This window comes from Phalaenopsis equestris, unplaced genomic scaffold, assembly GCF_001263595.1.
Source record: "Phalaenopsis equestris unplaced genomic scaffold, ASM126359v1 Scaffold000369, whole genome shotgun sequence".
Classification (NCBI taxonomy): domain Eukaryota; kingdom Viridiplantae; phylum Streptophyta; class Magnoliopsida; order Asparagales; family Orchidaceae; genus Phalaenopsis; species Phalaenopsis equestris.
Window position 1 is genome coordinate 111,636 of NW_018164811.1, and position 18,675 is coordinate 130,310.

General features: G+C 34.8%; 1 protein-coding gene across 7 annotated transcripts in view; it reads left to right on the forward strand.

The window, feature by feature from the left end:
• The window catches only part of LOC110026365 (ubiquinone biosynthesis monooxygenase COQ6, mitochondrial), a 66,615-nt gene that overhangs the window by 12,785 nt on the left and 35,155 nt on the right, over positions 1 to 18,675 (forward strand). For all 7 annotated transcript variants that reach the window (XM_020727269.1, XM_020727270.1, XM_020727271.1 and 4 more), the window contains 2 exons: positions 4,391 to 4,534; positions 7,592 to 7,650. In XM_020727269.1, the coding sequence (XP_020582928.1) occupies positions 4,391 to 4,534; positions 7,592 to 7,650 (203 nt within the window). The remainder of the gene's footprint in view (positions 1 to 4,390; positions 4,535 to 7,591; positions 7,651 to 18,675) is intronic.

Genomic DNA, 18,675 nt, shown 5'->3' on the forward strand with positions numbered 1-18,675 from the left:
CGGCGCGTTGCGGCGGGGCGTCGTGGCGACGCGTTACAGCAGTGCGTTGCGGCAACGCATTGTGATATAGCGTTGCGAGACGTTTTGGCGGTGTGTTACGGCGACGTGTTGCAGTGGTGTGTCGCGGCGACGCGTTGCAAAGAAGAGTTGCGCTCAGGTGTCGCGACGGGGCAAAATTGCGTTGCAGCGATGTGTCGCGGCGACGAGGCCTCGGGGCGATGCGATGCTTTGCGGCGGTGCGTCGCATTGATGCGTTGTGGTTGTGCATTACGGCAGTGCGTCGCGACAGTGCGACAGATTGCGGCAAAGCATCGCGACGACGCGTTGCGGCGAAGCGTCGGGATGAAGCGTTGCAACGATGCGTTGAGTTTAAGACTATCATCCGAGACCATGATTTCCCAAGAAGAAGAAAGTAGTCCTGTGTATCGGTGAAGAGTTGCAGTGCAGCGTTGCGGTGAAGAGCTGCGACGCCAAGTTGCGGTGCTGAGCTGCGGCGAACAATTGCTATAAAGAGAAAATTCATCCCCGTCTTGCTTAGCAGACAAATAATGTGATGTTCTTTTTCGTCGCGGTGTATTTCGGAGGTGATGAAGACATGTAATTTTCCCTTCGCTCTATGAGGGAAATATTTTTATGCTTATATGGTGGCAATATCTGGAGACCCACTGATGATCATCAAAAGTATTGGAATTTTTGGGCGGCGATGCCGACTCTGCTCTAAGATGAGGTAATTTATTGTATCCCTTGTACAAGTATATGTTGGTATTTATAGCATTTTTAATCATCATGATAATGTTTTTTTTTTGTAGCTTTCACTATTGTTGTAGCATCTTAATCGTGCAAAATTCTGCAATTAAAGTTAGTACACATACTTTATTAAATAGAGAAATGTGTACCTTTTAAGACGCGTGCCCACTGATATTTTGCCCTCTCATGCTTATATCTTATAGGAGCTTGAAGTGAGCTGATGTCTTTAGTGGAGACCCTGTCACCCACTTGCTCTGTTGGAGTCTTTCTAGTGAGGACCCTGTCCACTGCTAGCTTCCCCTTGAAATTTAGGCTTGTCTTCCAGCGACTTGGTAGCTTCTTAACGAGTCTTGCCTTATAGGCTTAACTTCCAGCGACATGGTCTCATGGTTGAAAGGAAAATTCATTGAGGATGCAAGACCAGTTCTTAGTTGTATAACCGGTCAAGCTTGACGATATTAACCCGTAATGAACAGAGTCGTATGAAATCCATTGAGAATGGTTGACCTATCCTAGGTTGTTGGTCGAAGCTTTTGCTTGACCACCTTAACCTGTTATGGAAGAGGTTGAAGGAAATCCCATAAGGATTTTTGACTTGTCCATGACTGTATGTCGAAGCTTTTGCTTGATGACTATAGACTGTAATAGAATAGGTCGAAGGAAATTCACCAAGGATTTTTGGCCTATCCAAGGCTGTATGTCGAAGCTTTTGCTTAACGATTGTAGTCTGTAATGGAAGAGATCGAATCGAGATGCTCCGCGTTTCTCGAGACTGGGGTGTAGGTCGCATTGGACCGTATGTTTTCTTGGAAATGTGATTGTAGTCATGCTCAAGAAAAATGTTTGACAATTTGTTAGTTGGTTAGTTGCTGTTGTTAGTTGCTGATTTTGAGTCTTTTGCTCCACTAGCAGGGGTATTTCCATACGAGAAAAATGTTTTACAAGCTCGACGAGGGGACACTGAGGAAGCGTTATTTGTAGTGAAGATTAACCCCAGATTCCATGAGAGATTTTCAAAGACTTGTAATCTGAATGAAATATGAGATGACATCCCCACTATAATCGTGCTCGGGAGGTTAACAAGAACGACATTTCGAGACTGCTGTGAAGGTTGCCCTCCAACCTGGAAGAAATTGTGAAATACTTTGTGTCAGAATAAGATGTGAGAAGATAACCGTACTGCAATCGCGCCTTGGACGTTGACGTGAACGACCTTTCGAGACTGCAGTAAAGGTTGCTCCCCAGCTGGAAGAAGTTAGAACATACTTTGTGTCTGAATAGGATGCGAAAAGACAACCCCATTACAATCGTGCCCGGGACGTTGATGTGAACGGCCTTTCGAAATTGTAGTGAAGGTTGCCCCTCACATTAAAGAATGCTTTGGAGATGATCTTCAAGATGCAAAGAAGATTCCTTTGTGAATTGAATGATTTACATCATCGAGAAATGAAGTAGAAATTCGACATCTTAGATTTGAATACAGTGTCGAATGATACTTCGTTTCCCACAGATGGCATCAAACTGATGCGTGCTAGAAAATTCGCGGCGGTAGAGTAATGGATTATCGTCTTAGCGTTGCACGAGAATTCATCACACACTCAGATGAAAATGAATCAAATGAATCAAGTGAATCAATCTGTGATGATACTAGAAGTTTTTACGTGAAAACCTGTAAAGAGTGAAAACCACGGGGCCTGATCCAGTTGTAAAAATCCACTATAATTTGATGATTACAGATGTCTCTTGTCCCACAGGCAGGAAAGAGTTACTAGCTTCCCACGTTACAACGCCGATTGATGACATCTAGTAAACGGTGGTTGACGGAGGTCGGCAGTTATCGACGGTAGTCGACGACAATCGATGACGGTCAGCGATGACTGACGAAGGTCAGTGGTGACTGACGACAATCAACGGTGTCCGGCGGTGGTCGACAGAAGTCGGCGGTGGTTGTCGACAGTCAGTGGTGGTTAACGACGATCGACGATGGCGAGGATGATCTTGGACTTGAGTTCCTTCTCAAAACCTCAAGCTCTCTCTTAAGCCTCTCCTCCTCCCATGAGAGAGGTAAGGGTCTATTTATAGTATTTTGGATGTAATTAATGCAAGAATATGAACCATTTTAATCGGACGGTCTGGAGAGATTCTCTTGATCAGATGACGTTTGATGGACATTTGAGTGTCTTAACGATGTCAGAATTGAGCAATCTTGTGCTTGTTGGATTCGTCTTGTCGAGACGCTCGACGTCTTGTCGAGACGCTCGATTCTGTCGAGACGCTCGATTCGACTATGAACTCGTTAGATTCGACATTCGTTTGACTTTTCAAATGCTTTCGTAAATCCTCCAAAATTGATTTAATGATTTGATCTGGGATTGATTTGACTCAGATTGGAATGAATTTCATATCATTAGGTCCATCTCATCGAACCGATCAATTTGACTATAAGTTTGTTGAAATCAGAGCTCTGGATGACTCTTACTCGAAGTTTGAATGTTTCTTGTTTAAAAAATTATCTCGAGATTCGTGTCATGCATCAAGATTTGTGCACGATGATGAAAATTTGTTGGAGTCGTATCAATACTACGAAGAATGCATGATAAACATGATAAACTGGATGCAGTATATGATACATATAAGGGCAAGTAACGCATTTTGAAAAGTTAGATTAGTTATGCAGTCAGGATATGAAAAGTAGTTCTTCTCTGCTGTGTTCAGTGACCACTACCTTTTTTCGTGGCTTAGCTATTAATGTGAACTTTGAAGTCATTATCATTGATAGATGCGTGAAAACTAATATTCTCTGTAAACGGATGGACTCTATTTATTTTCTTCTATGAAGCATGCAAGAAATATGAGGTCCAAGATAATATACAAATTGGAAGAAATAACAAAGTTTGAATAAGATAGGATATTGGATTCAGTGAGGATACGGCTATTAGTTTATCATTGCGTTGCATGATATTAAGCTGTATTTATATCAATAGGCAGATTTCTTCACTAATGATAACGTGGATAGAATTTCTGCAAAATATTGTGCATAAGATGCTTATCACCTAACAAATAAATGGGGAGAATGAAGATTCATAAGGCTGACTCTAAATTGTTGGGGATTTGCTATTGATGATGATAGAATGCTAGTTGTGGCTTTAAAATTAGAGGATAAAGACGTGAATAAATGAAACAATTGTCCTGATGGAACTTGATAGGTAAAAAATATTAATAGAAAATGAAATGAGGATAAAAAACTCCAAATAATATCTCTTTGCCTTTGAAAATTTCATCATTTCAGTCTAATTTCTTTCAGTAAAACATGCCTTCCCCAATAAGGCTCCCATGACAATCTTTTGATTGCAAAACACGAACAACAGCAAATGACCCTTCATTGTCAATTTTCATGTTTTACAATAAAGAGGCTATTGTGTGGACCTTCTTTAGGGAAACCTGTTATACTAGAAAATATGATCTATATTTAGGTTCATCGGTTGGATTGTTATTTTTAACCCTTTCATGGATTTAATTATTTGTGTTTGCTTTCACATGCGAATAGTGTTAGAGATCAATGATCCTCTGTTCTACATAACTGCTAATTTATGGCTTTTCTTTCTGTTTCGTTGATGATGGTATTTTGCTTTGAATCTGGAAGCAAGCATGCAGTTGACTAAAGAATTGAGCGTTGCCATCATTGATAACAATCCTGCCTTAATATCAAGCGAACACTATAAGAAACATGGGGTACCTTATCCACGGGTCAGCACAGTGACTCCTGCAACATTATCTTTTTTCAAAGGTACAGTCATCTTCAGTTCTATCTTTCCATTTCTCTGTGGCATTACATTTTTGTATTGGTTTTGAGTAATAATTGTTGATTGCTTGTAAATTATGTTGGCTCATAATCCTAACTAGAAATTATTGCTTTGGCTGGTGCTAAGCTGACATTAGGCATTGAAATTTAAATTATGATTGATTCAACATCCAAAGTAGATGATCTTGTCTTCCACTGGTGATAGTTGTAATTTTATGCATTAATATTGATCTATTGCTTTAAATTTATCTCTCATCCTCTTAAAAGTGTATCTGATAGATTTAGCATATTTTTTAGTCTATGGATCTAAAGTATTATTTTATCATAATTGGATATGAGATCATATGAAGACGTGCTGAAAAACTTTTATTTGATTTGAGTATGGTTTTATATAGGACCTGTTAATTTATTGCTATGCTTCTTGGTGGCGAACTCTCTTATTCTTTGTTGATGGCCCAAGCTCGGAGAACCCGGTCCGGAAATTAGTTCCTCTTTCATATTCTCCTTGGTCAATGTATAGAAACAGTTATTATTTTATATATCTAGTTTTCTTGCCAAAATTACTAAGATAATGCATCTTCTCCTAAGTTGTCTAATCCAATCTTTTAGATGTTAAAGAGATGTATATTTTGGTGGAGGGTAGTTTGTAGTGTTGGTGGGAAGTTTAAGCTTAGAGGGATGGGAAGTTGGAATATTGTTGATTAAACAAGGTAAGGCCAAAAATAGGGCTTTGGGAGGAGATAGAGTTGAAAGAATACAAGTAAGCTGCTATTATAATGAGGAAGTTTAAAAGGAAATCCACTTATTTTTCAAATGCCAAATGTAAATGTGCTATTATTTATAGACTCATAGCAAAAATAAAGTGTTCTAAGAAATATTAGAAAGTCAAGCTACAATAAAATTCTTATTATATCTTTAAATTTGTTTTTCAATAAGATGTCATAAATCTATTCTAGGGGATTAATTGGGGCGAAGCATGCCTTCCATTCTAAATCACTTCAAGTTATGATTTAGAGGATATTCTTTGCCAAGATTGGAACTATTTAATATAGTGGAGATTATAGATATCATGAGAATATGCTAAGTAATTGATTTTTTATGAGGGTAGTATGCCATTCATACCTAGAATTAGGGTTGTCAATTCGGGTCAGAAGGTCGGGTTTGAGTCCTACCCGAAATTGACCCGATCTGAATAGGTATGACCCGAACCCTATCAGAATATTATATGGGTCGAAAATTTCGAACTAAACTTGACCCACCAACCGAATTTGACCCGTATAACCCATTTAACATAAGAGACCGTTATTTGAGTTTAAAATGGGCCAATTTTGGGTTAGTTCCGAGTCAGCAGGTCGATTTCAAGTCAATTTAGGGTTGGCGTGTCATTTTTGGGTTAACACAAACCTGACACCGAAAATTAAATGGGTTAGTATCTTTAATCCGAACTTGAACCGAAAATTATTCCAATCAATCTGAATCTGAATTTTTTTATTTGGGTTCGGGTGCTTTTCGGTCAATTTTTGACACCCCTACCTATAATAGTTACTACCCCCTAGTGAAGGAAGGAATTGAATTTTTAATTCCAAAGTGCCAAAGTAGCCAATATTTGTGTTATAGATGGACCGAACTCTAATATCATATGCTTGTCCTCTTCATGAAAATGATCTACTGCAAGTCTTTAGATCGTCCTAGGTGCAAGGTTTTCCTTTATTTTTCATGCCTTAAAAAATGGAATAGGCTTGACAAATGAGCAAATTACTTCAATGTCCCATATGTCGATGTTCTTTGTGTACTTATATATACGATTGTGTGGCCAGGCTACTCATTTAACCAGTAAGTTTGCTCCTTAAAAATTCCTTATGATTGAACACATTGAGCATGCTATTAAATGGCCCTACTCTTAGACACTCATGGATGGCCATTATTACATTTATAGTTTCGTTTTGTCACTACTAACCAGTGCCAATTATTGTCTGAATCAAAATAAAATAAAAATAAGGAAGATTTACATACATAGCACTCAATTCTTATGTATCTGTATATCTGACACCTAAACTTCAATATTTACATATATGCCACCCTACCTATGCATTGAAAGGTGTATTTCACTTTTTAAAACTTAAAATAGTGATATTTTTGATGTGATATACTAGATTTGTGTGGCATAAATGTAAAAATTAAACTTTAGTTGTTAGATATGTAAATACATAAGATTTGGGTGGTATGCATGTAAATGCCCAAAAAATAATATTGAAAAGTGGGTTTGAACCCATGAGCTATTGAAAGTGAAATTAAATACTTATTGATAAACCAAAAAGTTTTTATTTTCACATGCATTAATCGAATGTGTTGAAGTTTTGTTGTTTCAAATGAAATTTGGTTAATTCGTTGTAAACTCAAAATGATTTCACAATTTTGAGCCTAAAAGTGGCTAAAACAATTAACCATCACTAATGTGTGCTAGCCCAAGCCTATAATAAGTTTTGAAGGCCTTAATTAAAAATGCTGGACTAAATTGAGGTTATCTTTTCGTTAATGTTTATTGTTAGATTTAAGGCAGTTCTTTAACTATGCTCTTCACATATGTTGAAATAATTTAGTTTTCTGAAAACGTTGATGAGATTGGATTTTTTTTTTTCTTGTGTTGTAATTGAAGCTTTGAGGAATGGCCTGAATCGTCAAGTAGGATATGTTTTCTTTTGTAGCAGACAGAGAGCTTTTTAAAATTATTTTTTGTTGAATAATGTGAAATCCTGATATTTTCTTATGCAATGAGAAGATATTTTAGTACAAGTTAACATATTGGAAGGTAAAATTTGGTTAGAGGTCACAATTCATTAAATTTGAAATCATGCTTTCATCTATTCCTTGAAAATTCTATTAATTATGATCGCTGTATTTATTTATATTTTTAAATTTGGTACAAGGAATCTATTTCATCTATTTTCTTCTGTTTAGATAGTCTCTTACATTTTTTTTTGGCAATAACAAATATTGTTTTTATTAAGGTGAAAATGAATTGGATTTAATTTACTATTGCAGAGGTCGGTGCATGGAAGTACATAGAGCAACAAAGGCATGCTTATTTTGATCAAATGCAGGTGCTTTAAGGGTCAAACTCTCCCTTGTTTAACTATTTTTATTTGCCAAGGTTATGAGAATTTTATTAGATATTATCAATTAGAGAGAGTCGTCTTAGATGGTTTGGTCACATTAAACGTCGGCCATCTGATGATCCGATTATGAGTGAGAGTAGGTAGATGTTTTAGATTTGACTTATGTTAAGAAAGGCAGAGGCAGACCTAGGAAGACTTGGACTTATTGTATAAAAAATGATCTTAATTTATTAAACCTAATGAAACTATGACACTAAATAGGACGCAATGGAGAAAAAAGATTCATGTAGCCGACCCCACGTAGTGGGATTAAGGCTTTGTTGTTGTTGTGTATCAATAGAGACGCAGGTCGCTATGTGAACATTAATGAACGGTCTCCTTGAAGTAATAAGAAGAAATAAGCGTAATGTGTAATTTATTTCAGCAAATGGATTAACAGGCACTATTTTTAATTGATGATCTTGTTTTTAAGTATCATTTTGGAAATATATAGCTACAATTTTTCATAGAAATCCTTGTGCTCTATTTTACTTTTGTTCGCTTGTGAATAATTTTTCCTCAGTCATTGGATTTATTTCACAATCTAGGGGACAAATCATTGTATTTTACTTTTCAATTCTAATTTTTGCCCAAGGCTACTAACAAACTTCATTACCCTTGCACGTATCGTAACGACAAATTTAAAAACATTATGGATAAACCTATGTTAGAAGATTAAGTTAAAGTCAAGGTTTGTAGTGTTCATTCTTTAGGATAGGAAAAATTGAGTATGATTCAAATTACAACAAAAAAATCTAACATTTTTTGCCCTATTCAAAGAAAGAATAGTTTAGCAACATGATTTTCTTGCTTTATATTCTATGAGAATTAAATGAAAATATGACATTCAATAGGACACAATGGAGAAAAGGATTCATGTAGCCAACCCCACATCGTGGGATATAGGCTTGTTGTTGTTGTTGTATATTCTATGAGAAGGCAAATTTGCCTTAAATTATCTTAGTAATTCATAGCATAGGATTTTTGTTGAATTCTAGACATATATTTATTTGTTTTTCTAGGATTATTTCTTATACTAATTAATTTATTAGTGAAATAGTACAAGAAAAGAATGTAGATATTAAAATGAAAGAAAAAGCAAAAAAAATTTCTGCTCCTTGACTATGTATGTTTCTGTATGTAATGAGTTGGTTTTAGCATAAACAAAACATATTGCTTTGGCTTTTTTTTTTTTGGGTTTCTAATGATATGTGCATATATTTTGCTTTATATTTCTATTCTCAATTCATTTTTGTAATCATATCCTTCCAATGTTAATTTTTTATATATTTTTGGAGATCCATATGGATCATGTCTAAGGAGCTTGATTAACCATGATTTGTATTCTCTTTAATATCTCAAATGGATTAGGGCGAAAGTTTGTATTGAAGACATACTTTTGTGATCGATGTTGGCTCATGTCCTACCAGAGGTTTGCTGTATTCTTTGATTATATGGTTTAGAGGTACACAACATGTTAAATTTTTTAGTGGTGTCTAGTATAAGCTACACGTTCTTGGAGACATGGTATGAGGTTAGCAAAAGTATGAGTTTGACTCATTTAAGCATGTCTAAGATATATAGGGACAACATAGATCCTTAAATCCAAAGATCAGGTGAAGATTTTTGTCCAATATGAAAGTGGAAGCTTGGTTCACTTCGTTGGTATAGGGGTTTGTCATATCGGTTTGGGTGAGCGGCTTATAGAGGCCATCACGAACTGTGTTTTAGAGTTATTTAATATAACTAATGACGGTTTATAAGCAAGATATAATCAATCTAATTTATGGAGCAAACCTTAGGTTTCCCTTTAAGGGTGATGTCTTGGCATACAAGATATGGTTTTATGTCTGAATTGCATTTATGTTATATAAAATGGCTTTGTATTTTTATTTGTTATGAAAAATAATAAATCTAATAATTATACATTAGGAAGCATGAGATCTAATTATAAGATCTTTCATCTATTAGATATATTCTTAAACTATAGAAATTTCAGTATATATAAATATGTAACATATGTTTTTAATTCAAATAAGAGAAAGAGTTATTTTTCTTCACATGATATCAGAGCCACGCATGTCTCATCGCCGATAGTCTACTCCTCGGTCTGGCTTCGTTCTCCGCATGCAAGTGTGGATTGGTCTGTGTCGTTTGAATCATTTGTTTATATGTTGAAGATGAATGATTTGGTGAATAGTGGGTGTTCGTCTTGTCGAAATTGTTCGCCAGCCAACTCCATTATTCGTTACTTTCCTAGACATAATTAGGCTTCATCCAGTGACGTCTCAAGTGCAGTCGTCCATCGCGAGTGGTCATCTTCTGTGGTGTTCTTAACGCTTGTTTACTTGGGTGATCGTCGAACTAGTCATTGAGTTGTTTATCTCCTACGGCTCGATATAATTCTTCTCAGGCGTTTGTCTCATCCTTCGGTTCTTTCGTACCTTCTAGTTCATGCTGCCGCATTGAGGAGTCCATCCGAAAGCGGTTCGACTTATTGTTTTGCCTGAAACAAACAATTCGATCATATCATATGAGATTAGTTTTGCCCTATCTCCCATTTCAACAAACAACATCATAGGGATTAGTTAATTCGGTCTCATTGAATATTTTGTGATAATCATGACGGTTGAACAAAAATATGTTGTGACAAGTTTAGTTTCATTAATGACTAAAATTACTGATGAAAAGTTAAATAATGTCAATTATTTTTATTGAAATAAAATTGTGAGACGACTTGAGAAGTATTTCTCGAGACAATCACATCATTGATAATCCCCCAATTGAGACTGATCTGAATTATTCTAAGTGGATGAGAATCGATGCCAACTCTCGATACAAATGCAAATTTCTATCAAACCCGACTAATTTGATAATAATATTCATTTGACTATATTAAAGATGTGATGTAGGAATTGACACTTGTGTTTACTACGGAAAAAAAAATTCTAATCTTTGATATATGTAAAGAATTATATTGAGCTGAACAACATGATCAATCCCTTAAAAATTATCACAAGCACTTTAAAAGTGTTCGTGAAGAATTGAGTATATTATTACCCTTCAGTACTAATGTCCGTATTCAACAGACTCAACTGATCAATGATTATTATGAGTTTTGTAGCTGGCCTTAACACTCAATATGAAGGTGTCAAATCACAAATCCAATCTGAATCTGGAGTTACTACTCTGAGGGAAGCATATATTAAAGTGTTGCATACTATTTTGAGTTTTTTCATGTTTCATTTGTACAACAACTTAGTGCTATTGTTAGATAAAAGAATACAAACTCTGGTAATCCTCATTCTCAGGGTAATTATAGAAGTGGAACATCGAATTATGGAAATCAAAGCTTGAGGGTAGTTAGCTACTACTATCAGGAGCCCGGTCATACAAAGAGAACATGTCAGAAGTTGCTTTAAAAGAATTAGAAAGGTTCTAGATCACAATCAGTTTACATGGTCACTGTTGTTGAGGCCTCTCAACGTTAGACTTAATTTATGCAGATGAATATGCTAAATTCCTATAATTTTAGGAAGCATCCAAGGAATCTTCCTCAATCACTGCCATCGTTGAGTCAGGTAATAATAATACTAGTCTTCTTTTCTCTTTCACACCATGAGTCTTTGATATTTGTGCTACATCTCAAAGGACATGTAATCCATAACTCTTTCTCCTTTCATAAATATTTTTTTCCCATCACTTTAGTAGGTGGATCTACCTCTAATGGTCTTTGTTTTGGCACCATCAGTATTACACCCATATTGCCTTTAATTTCTGTTCAGAGTTTACTTCTATTCTTTTTTAACCTTGTCTTTGTTAACAAAATTATGCGTGTTTTTAATGTTATATCGTATTCTTTCTTAATCATTGCCTTCTTCAGGTCTTACGGTGAAGAAGATTTTTTGTAAGGATGAGAGTGGGAGCTTTACATTTTGGATAACAAACTATCTATCCATAACCTGTTTCAACTTCTTATCTTCTTTTGTGGTCCATTGTCGATTGGGCTATCTGTCACCACCAATGCTAAAAAAATAATTCTATAATTTCAACAATTAGCATTTTTAGATTATGAGTTGTGACAATTTGCGAAACACTATCGTTTGTCTTCTGTTTCTAGAGTAAATAAAAAAGTTAGTTATAGTTTTGAGTTGGTTCTGATATTTGCGGATCTTGTTATGTTTTATTTAATGTATTTCGATATTTTGTCATTTTTGTGAATGATTTCTCTCGTATGACTTGACTTTACTTTATAAAATCTCATATTGAGTGACTTCCACATTTTTTTGCGCTAAAACTTAAGCTCAATTCAATGTTTCGATTAAGATTCTGAGCGAGACAATGGTAATTATATTTTTTTACCTTTTCAGTCATACATGACACAAAACAAAATGATTCACCAGCCATCCTGTGTGGATACTTCATCTCAAAATGGAGTAGGTGAAAGGAAAAATAGGCATCTCTCTTTTGTTTCAAACTAATCTGCCCAAGAGTTCTGAGTTGATGCAGTTTCTACTGCATATTTTTTGATCAATCAGATGTCTTCTACTATTTTACAGAACCAAATAGCCTACCAATTTTAATTTCCAACTAAATCTTTCTGTTTCTTTGAATCACGTTTGGATGTACTTATTTTGTTTGTGACACTCATCCACAAGTTTCTTAATTTGACTTTAAGTCATTTAAATGTGTTTTTCTAGTATAGTCTTGTTTGTGAAAAGAGTATAAATGTTTTTCCACTCTCTTAGACAAGTATAGGTTTTTTAATGATGTTATCTTTCTTGAACAAACCCCATTCTTTGGTAACTCATCATTGCTTAAATCCTCATAAGATTCTGATGAGTTGTTAATGTATCACATCATCAGTTCAAACCATGCTCTAGCTCCATCTTCACCACCAATGCCTCAGCCTAGACCACTTATCGCTAGCCTTTACTCTAGAAAACCTCATCCCCCTAATTCTAGTTCGACGTTGGTATCATTTTCTTCAGTGGATCCTTTTCTTGGTAACCTTGATTTACCTATTGCTCTTCAAAGTGGTAAATGTCAATGTGCCTATCCCATTTTCTCATGTGTTAATTATAACAAGTTATCTTCTACCTTTTAAACTTTTAGTACTTCTCTCAACTTTGTTGAGGTCTTTGAGATCTGTTCAACAAGCTCTATCCCATTCTTGGTGGATGACAACGATGCTTGATGAAATGAATGTCTTAACTGAAAATGGAACTTATGAATTAGTTGAATTACCTTCTAGCAAGAAGGCTGTTGCTTGTAAATGAGTTTTTGCAGTTAAGTTTCATTCTAACGGATCTGTAGGTTATCTCCTAGCACGGTTGATTACTGAGGGCTATGCTCAAACTTATGGGATTGACTATGACACGTTCTCTGTGATAGTTAAGTTGATTTCGTTTTGCCTATTTCTGTCATCGGTTGTAATGAATGGCTTCTACACCAACTTGCTATAAATAATGCATTTTTACATGGTGATCTTTTAGAAGAGTTATACATGGAGCAACCTTTTGGGTTTGTTGCTCAGGGGGTGTTTGAGAAAATGTCTTTTTTGAAAGTCATTATATGGATTGAAGCAAAGTCCTCGGGCATGGTTTGAAAAATTTAGCTAAGCGGTAGGAGAGTTTGGGATGCGGAAAAGTAAAAGTGATCACATTGTATTCTATAAGTAATCTGCTTTTGAGATCTTTTTATTAGTGCTTTATATTGATGATATTATTATTATTGAAAGCGATGTGTCGGGAATCTTATCGTTAAAATCATTTTTTTAAAATCAGTTCAACAGGAAATTTCTGGGTTCTTTGAAGTACTCTTTGGGGATTGAGGTATCAAGGAGCAAGAAGGGTATCTTTCTATCTCAATAGAAGTATGTATTGGATTTTTTAGCAAAAACTGAGAAATTTTGGGTCAAACCCTGCGGTATTTTGATGCTCCCTATTCAGTAACTAAGCAAGCATGGAGAGCCTTTTAATAATTATGAATGATATAAGAAGTTAGCAGGAAAATCAAATGACCTTACAATGACTTGTCCTAACATTGCTTATTCAGTTAACACTATAGGTCAACTCATGTCTTTAATTATTGTCCATCATTGTTCAACTTTGAAATCGATACTATGTTACCTCAAATAAGCTTCTAAACAATGTATTCTATATTAGAATCATGGGCATATAAATATTAAATATTTTCTCTGATAAAGATTGGTCAAGTTCTAAGATTGATTGAAGATCTATTACTGGATATTGTATTTTTGTAAGTGGTAACATGGTCTCATAGAAAAGTAAGAAATAGAATGTAGTGTTACGATCCAGTGCAGTAATGTAACAAATTTTGAGTAAATTGATGTGGTTCTCTTAATTCTCGACCGAAATGATATGGTAACCAAGTTGCAATTTATATTGCTTTAAATCCTCTCTTTCATGAAAGAACTAAGCACATTGATATGTATTGTTATTTTGGCCATGAAAAGATTCAACAAAATTTGATTTCTACAACTCATGTGAAGATTGGGGAACAACTAGGGACATCTTCACAAAGCCCGCATGGTTTGACCCATAATTTGTAACAAGTTGGTCATGATGATTATCTACGCTCCAACTTGAGGGAGCGCGTTATATGGAAAGTAATAAATTTAATGGTTATATATTAGAAAGCTTAATTATAAGAAATCTAGTAAATGTACTTTTTATATTATAACATAATTAGAGATCTAATTAAAAGATTATCCATTTATTAGAACTATTCCTAAAATATAGAGATTGGAGTGTATAAAAATATGTAACATTTGTTTTTAATTGAAATAAGAGAGAGTTGTTTTCCTTGATGAACCTTGTTTTAGAGCTATTTAATATAACTAATGATGATTTAAAAGCAAGATATAATCAATTTAGTTTTATAGGAAAAAACCTTAGGTTTATGTTTAAGGGTGATGTCTTGGCATACAAGATTTGGTTTTATGTTTGAATTGCATTTAGGGTATATAGAATGGCTTTGTATTGTTGTTGTTGTAATTCTTTTATAAGATTGCACATTTTGTGGCTTGCCTTGAGGCCTATTACATTACAAGAAAAATGAAATGAGGTGTAACTTGAGGCTTGCCACAACACTTTTTACAAGAAAATGCGATGAGGCTTACGCCTCATTATCCCAAAGTGAGACATATGACTCGCCCTGATTGAGGCGTGCCATAGGGTCTGTCTCGCCACAAATTTTTTAGGTCATTCATAATTTTTTAACAAAATTAAAAGTAACATCAATATACTATCATATTAACTTTTACACCTCACATACTAAATAATAAGAAATAAAGAGAATGTATCCAAAAAAAAATTATTAAATTGAAGTTTTAACTATCAACATAATATTATTTAATTAAATTTTTTGTTAACAATTTTTTATTAAAAATAAAAAATAATTGTGATTAAAAGTAATGAGGAATGGGAGAGTATAGATAAGACTAAATATAAGGTGCGAGATAAACAATTGTCGATTATTCTAATGCAAATCAATTGAGTGATAAGACTAATTGAGACCTTTAAATTTAAAAATTCAACTGTTAATGACTTATTATATTCTTATTCGCATGAGGGGTAGTATGAGTTCGAGAAAAGATTTATATTGAACTTATTTTGATTGTTATGTTTTTATATTTTAATATTTTATTTTAATATCTTAGCTTATTTTAATAATATAATATTTCGATGACCCATCTTATTTTATAATTTTATGTTAGGATATTAACGTGTTATTTTTAAGTTATTTGCAATTTAGTTAGAATATTAAATTATTATTTCTTACTTCACATTGTCGGTCAACTTTTTGAAAATTTTGAAAATTGAAAATAATTAAAATAATTTTAAATTTTATTTAATATAAGAAGTATATAGTTTGGGTTTTGAAAGTAGTACGTTTTAATTTTAAATGAGACCAAATGGATCTCATTTGTTCAATAGTTTGCATAATCGTGTTAGATACCGCGAGTACTACACTCTCTCGAAAAATAAGTGTATACCTCAGCGATAGACTCAATCCTGCAAACTAAGAAATTTGTGACATTCGTTTGGTCTGTGAATCTTTTATATATGATCGACAAGTTCCTCTATTTAATACAAAGATTAATTAGGTTTTATTTTACCTGGGTTTCAACTTTCCTATAGAGGCAAACTCTTATAGTTAATTACATTTCAAATGACTGGAGTCATTTCAGAAAACTCTCGATAATGATCAGTGATTCTAGTCTTCAAGAATTCAAAGTTTAGGTTTTCAAAGTAGAACGTGAAAAAACATTTGGGAGTGGCTCAAGTGGGAACAGTTTTTTTCAAGAGTCTAAATGAAGGAAAAGGTAGGGGATATCACAGATTCTGAGGAGAAACCTCAGTGACTTCCCAAGCTTTCCTAATGTGTGGTTGAGTTTTGGAAACAATGTTATTTAGGTGTTCAATCCTGCCAATTTTATTTTTTGGGATTTACATTTGCATAATATCCGATTATGCTAATAACCCGCAGAGATAAGAGGGTTTACGTCATGTCACACGACAACCTCAGAACCTAAGACAGAACCTAAGACAAGTTAGGACAAGTTAGGACCTACGTGACACAACATGATTGTATAGGAGCCTAAAGAGGGTGTGAGGACTTACGTCGCGTCGGGCGAGTTACCTCGAAGTCCTATGGGTTGCTATTGTGCTAGGAAGAGATAATGTCGAAGAAGATCCTCTTGTCGCTCGATCTAAGCTCCTCGTTGTGCTGCCCATAAAGTTGGCTCCAAGCTCCTGTTATAGCGATGACTCCAGGGTTTCCAGGGTTTAAGTGTTTGAGTGTTTGAGATTGGTGGTTTATGTTTCACAGTTTTGGTGTTAAAGTTTGGTTTTGTTTTGTCTTTGTTTTTGTTTTAGTTTCAGTTATGATTTTGCATGCAGAATAAGTGAATTGCAGGTATATAAAAGGTACTCGAAAAGTAAAATACTGTAAATAAATTGTAAAAGCGCATTTGGGCATCTGCTACTGTTGTGTGATTAGCATTGCAAAGTAAAGTAAAATACTGTAAATAAATTGTAAAAGCGCACTTCGACAACTGTTACTGTTGCGTGATTAGTATTGCAAGGATGGTATGATTTGCAACAAATTTAAATAAACTTCAAAAATAAGCAAAGCGAGAAAACTCTGCACAAAAGTCAGAAAAGCGAGTCGTAGCAAAATACGAGCAGACAAAGCAAAATTCACGTTCACATATGAAAGACCAAGACTAGGTATAAGATATTAGTAAAGGTGGGGGCTCAGAGCTAAGACTACTGACGACTTAAGAGCATCAAGGGCAACAATCGCACAAAGAGTTGACGAATAATATCATTGTTCTTTTACTTTCACTTCATTGATCTTTTACTTTCACTTATTGAAGATCCTTGAGGTAGGAGATACTATTCTAATAATCTCACTTTGTATCCCTCGTTTAAGGACACATAAGCAATGTCGTCATTGTCCTCGCCACCTAGACCCTAGACTTATCCTAGTCCGGTGATCCATATGTGGCATTAACAAATTTCCCCAATTGCCAGGAGGATTTGAGGTTAATATCCAAGCTTAAATCCCGATGCACTGGGTTTCATTGTAGGTTAAGTCATTGCGGTAATTTTACTGTTTGATTTAATCAAGGAAGTCGTGAATCACATCTCAGTGCTTCCTCATGTATAATGTCTTAATCAATTTGTGAATTAGATTCAAGTGTCTAATTTCATTATTCATTTTTAAATTAGGTAGATGAACGCTCGCCTAGGGTGAGCTCATAAAGATTAGGAAGCCTACACTGAAAAATTAGGTGGATGAATACATGAACTCTCACCTAGGGATGAGCTCTCACTTAGGGTGTGCTCCTAAAATCTAGGAAGCCTACACTGAGAATTAGGTAGATGAACACTCACCTCTGGTGTGCTCATAAAATCTAAGAAACCTACATTTTAACTTACGTTTAAAGTGATTTAAGGTGTTCTACCCTCAATTAAGTGTTTTCCTACTAATCCTCAAATATCTTTAAGTGTCTTTCAAATAATTAAATCAGAAATTCCTCTTTTTTTCTGACGTAACCATTGCAAAAGAAGCAAAACCAAGGAAAAAAAGCAGGTCGATCCACCCCCAAAACTAGCAAACCAAAAGGGGGGAAGCAGAAAGTGAATCGTTTTTAAAAACGCTTTAATTATTTCAACAACTGTAATTAAATAGATTATCGAGAAGAGTGTTTAAGTTTGTTCCAAGACAGTGTTTTGATCGGTCTGAAAGTCTTCCAATTCAACATTAAAAAAAATGAAGCCCAAAAGCCGCCAAATAAACTCGAAAAGCGTAGCTGAAAAGCCATAAAACTGAACTAAAAAGTGCAGCCCAAAAGTCACTAAACGAAACCAAAAAGTACAGCCCTCAAGCCACTAAACGGACCCAAAAGGTGTAGCCTACAAGCTGCTAAACGAGCCCATAAAACTCCCCAAAAACAACCTTTAAATTTGCCTAAAAACAATGCGAAGATCGCTTCAAATCAGCCCATCAAAATGCCCCAAATCACTGCTCAAAATTAGCAATTGATAGTGCCCAAAACAATCCTTAAAATATTCCCAAATAGTTTCAAAAACTACTTCAAAATATCACCCAAACATCAATTGCAAGTAAGATGCACAGGCCCTCTAGGATGTTTCATGCTAATACAATGCAATATCGAAGAAGCATTACGATCTGATATGCGCCAGCAAAAGCAATCCCACTCTCCAGTTGTGTAGTGAAAGATCACATTCCGTGATGAATAACAAGCACAAGTAAAACTTGTCTGGCTACATCTAAGATTCAGTTTAAGTTAAGGCACACTTATAAAGATTGTTGGAAGATTTTCATATATTCCACAAAATCCTTATGTATCCACCTATTTAACACCTATGCGCAAAATATATATGTATATATATATATATATAAGGGTCTATGATC